Source organism: Myotis davidii, unplaced genomic scaffold, assembly GCF_000327345.1.
Source record: "Myotis davidii unplaced genomic scaffold, ASM32734v1 scaffold934, whole genome shotgun sequence".
Lineage (NCBI taxonomy): Eukaryota > Metazoa > Chordata > Mammalia > Chiroptera > Vespertilionidae > Myotis > Myotis davidii.
Window position 1 is genome coordinate 1,044,614 of NW_006285798.1, and position 3,532 is coordinate 1,048,145.

The following is a 3,532-nucleotide window of genomic DNA, read 5'->3' on the forward strand; positions in this document are numbered from 1 at the left end:
AGTGTCAGTCCATTCCTTTAGGACAGTGGTTCTCAACCCTTCTGGCCTTTAAATACAGTTCCTCATCTTGTGACCCAACCATAAAATTATTTTCGTTGCTACTTCATAACAGTAATGTTGCTACTGTTATGAATCGCAATGTAAATATCTGATATGCAGGATGGTCTTAGGCGACACCTGTGAAAGGGTCGTTCGACCGCCAAAGGGGTCGCGACCCACAGGTTGAGAACCGCTGATGTAGATGAACTTAGTAATGGAAGGGTCTGGACCAATGGGTTTTGGAGGAGTGAGTCCTCATCACTATTCTCTAGGCCAGTGGTCGGCTCTTTGGCCCCTTGAGTGTGGCTCTTACACAAAATACCGACTTCTACGCATGGGCCACGAAGTTTCAATCTCATTGTACATGCACCCGCACATGGTATTTTGTGGAAGAGCTACATTCAAGGGGCCAAATAGCAGCATGTGGCTCGCGAGCCACAGTTTGCCGACCACTGCCCTAGGCTGAAGTAGTTGAAAAACTTAGTTTTATTACCATTTACCCAGAGACTTCTATACGTACGGCTTAGAGAAGTTCCTAAGAGACCTACGTAGCCCAACATTTCAACATTTTCCCTTAAGAACGTACCTTAGGAATACTGATCAGTGGACCTTTTTTTTTTTGCCTTTGCATCTGCCTGGCAGCTGGGATGAAGCTGTTCCCAGAAATCACCATCAGGCTGCATTCCCCACAGTCAGTCACTTGGTAGCCAGCAGACAGTTGGAATAAAGACGTCTTGGAGGCCAAGCATGACCCGTTTCTGTCCCCTCTAGGAGCTTGCTATGCCCGGGGAGGACCTGAAGCTTAGCCTAATCTTGCGGCAACCAATGATCTTAGAAAAAGGCCAGCGTTTTACTCTGCGAGATGGCAACCGGACCATCGGCACTGGCCTCGTCACTGACACACCAGCCATGACTGAGGAGGACAAGAACATCAAGTGGAGTTGAGTGCGGACCTCTGCTCAGGCTCTTGTATGCAGGGTTGTGCTGGCCAGTGTTCTGTTTCTCATGCCCCCTTCCCAGGGCATAGGCTGCAACCCAGCAGAGTTGCAACTAGACCATCCCTTCTCCTGGCCAGAAGGGCCACACGGCCTGCCAGGTGAGGTAGGTCAATAAACTGTTCTGTGAATAGTAAGTTAGCCTGGGTCTGTGTCCTTTGTATAAGTTGGAAGGATGGAGGAATATAAAAAGGGAGCCAGAGCCAGGCTGGCGTGGCTCAATGAACCAGGTCATGGTTCAATTTCTGGTCGGGGCATATACCTGGGCTTGATCCCAGTGGGGAGACATGAAGGAGGCAGCCTATCAATGATTTTCTCTCATCACTGATGTTCCTCTCCCTCTCCTCTGAAATCAATAAAAGTATCTTTTAAAAGGTGGGGGAGCCAAAACCGGTTTGGCTCAGTGGATGGAGCGTTGGCCTGCAGACTGAAAGGTCCCAGGTTCGATTCCGGTCAAGGGCATGTACCTGGGTTGTGGGCACATCCCCAGTGGGAGCTGTGCAGGGGGCAGCTGATCGATGTTACTCTCTCATCGATGTTTCTAACTCTCTATCTCTCTCCCTTCCTCTCTGTAAAAAATCAATAAAATATATTAAAAAAAAAAAGGTGGGGGAGCCACAACATGCCCAGGAGGTGCCCTGGAGCCGGCTATTTTAACCGACTTCTCTCTCTAGCCTTCTCATCTCAATGAAAGCTCCCCTTTGGTGGCAACTGGAGAGAAGCCAAAGGGCTGAAAGCTCGTCTTGTGAGCTTTGTATGCTACCGAATATTAGCGGATGTCTTTTTGGGAGACAGTGGGAAAGGATTTATCACTTGGAGCCAGCATGGGCTCAGCTCATTTCCTCCTTGTGTAGGCACTGACATTAATGTCTAGCTCTCCTTGTTTAAGCTCTGATATGTATCTTACCTCTGGAACCAGCACCCATATGGTCTGTGCTTGATGGGTTATTACTGTGGTCACCAATTCCAAATAGGCTTGAGAAGATGTAGAATGAAGGTTTCGCTTTTCAACGTTTGAGAAAAATGCTGTATCAAATAATCAGAATAAAATGCCGAGGTTTTTAAAAAATTGAGGCCCTAACTGGGTAGTTAAGTGGGTTAGAGAGGAATCTTGATGCACCAAGGTTATGTGATTGATTCCTGGTCGGGGCACATAAAAGAATCAACCAGTGAATGCATACCAAAGTGGAACAGCAAATCAATGTCTCTCTAAAATCAATTTTAAAAAGAAAAAAAAAATTGGGCCAATCTGCACTTCTTAACACATCAAAAGGACTAGTAGGGTCCTGGCTGGTGTGGCTGTTAAGTGTCCCATTCACCAAAAGGCCACCAGTTTGATTCCCAGTCAGGCACATCCCTAGGTTGTGAGTTCGATCCCCAGTTCAGGTGTGTATGGGAGGCAACCAATAGATGTTTCTCTACAAAATCTTTAAAAAATTGAAGTACTACTACTTGCCCTAGGTGGTTTGGCTCAGTGGATAGAGTTTACTACTTGCCCTAGGTGGTTTGGCCTGCGGAGTGAAGGGTCCCGGGTTAGATTCCAGTCAAGGGCACATGCCCAGGTTGCAGGCTCGATCCCTAGTAGGCCCTGTGCAGGAGGCAGCCAATCAGTGATTCTCATCATTAATGTTTCTCACTCTCTGAAGTCAAAAATACATTATTAAAAAAAAAGTACTAGTTAACACCTGCAATTAAATCACTCAGTACTAGAGACCTGCACTTCAAACATCCTCAGGCCTGCCCAGCCAGTGTGCTTTAGTGGTTGTCTCAACCTATGAACCAAGGGTTCAAGTTTGATTCCTGGTCAGGGCATATGCCCAGGTTGCTGGTTGGCTAGGGCACATGCCCAGGTTGTGGGCTTGATCCCCAGTGGGAGTGTGGAAGAGGCCCTATTGCTGTCACTCTCTCTCCCTCTCAGAAAGGTTTTCCTGCTTCTTCCATCATTGCCCCACAACCCCAACTGACATCCCCTAGAGAGCTCTTTAATTTGGGACCTCAAAACTTACCCTCCCTCCCCAACCCCATGCCCACCACGTTTCAATCCTGGGAGTTCTTTCCCAATAGCTCATCTTCATTCTTCCTGTCCCAGTCCCAGCCAATTGTCTCTGGCTTTGCTCAGAGCTAAAAGTCCCCTGCCTACAATTAAGCACCACTCCTTACAATTCCCTAAGGGTGAAATAATCTCTATTTCACAGACAAAACCAAGGCCAGGTCAAAAAAAGAATTCTTACTGCTGCCTGGAACAAAAAACCCCAAACCCCTGAAGCCCGATTTTTCTTTTTTTAAATTAAATCTTTATTGTTCAGATTATTACATTTGTTCCTCTTTCCCCCCCATAACTTCCCTCCTCCCAGTTCCCGCCCCACCCTCTCCACCCACTGTCCTCATCCATAGGTGCATGGTTTTTGTCCAGTCTTCCCGCATCTCCCACACCCCTTTCCCCCCAAAGAATAGTCAGTCAAGTCCCTTTCTATGTCCCTGATTCTATTATAATCACG

At 47.3% G+C, this 3,532-nt stretch overlaps 1 protein-coding gene and 1 long non-coding RNA gene across 2 annotated transcripts in view; both read left to right on the forward strand.

The window, feature by feature from the left end:
• The window catches only part of TUFM (Tu translation elongation factor, mitochondrial), a 4,308-nt gene extending 3,136 nt beyond the window's left edge, over window positions 1-1,172 (forward strand). The window contains exon 10 of the mRNA XM_006756861.1: window positions 811-1,172. Within this exon, the coding sequence (XP_006756924.1) occupies window positions 811-984 (174 nt within the window). The 3' untranslated portion in view covers window positions 985-1,172. The remainder of the gene's footprint in view (window positions 1-810) is intronic.
• A 197-nt stretch (window positions 1,173-1,369) lies between these two features.
• On the forward strand, window positions 1,370-2,107 carry LOC107182011. Its single transcript, XR_001512732.1, has 2 exons — window positions 1,370-1,409; window positions 1,641-2,107. It is a non-coding gene; the product is annotated as an uncharacterized LOC107182011 (long non-coding RNA).
• Window positions 2,108-3,532: the final 1,425 nt, after the last annotated feature.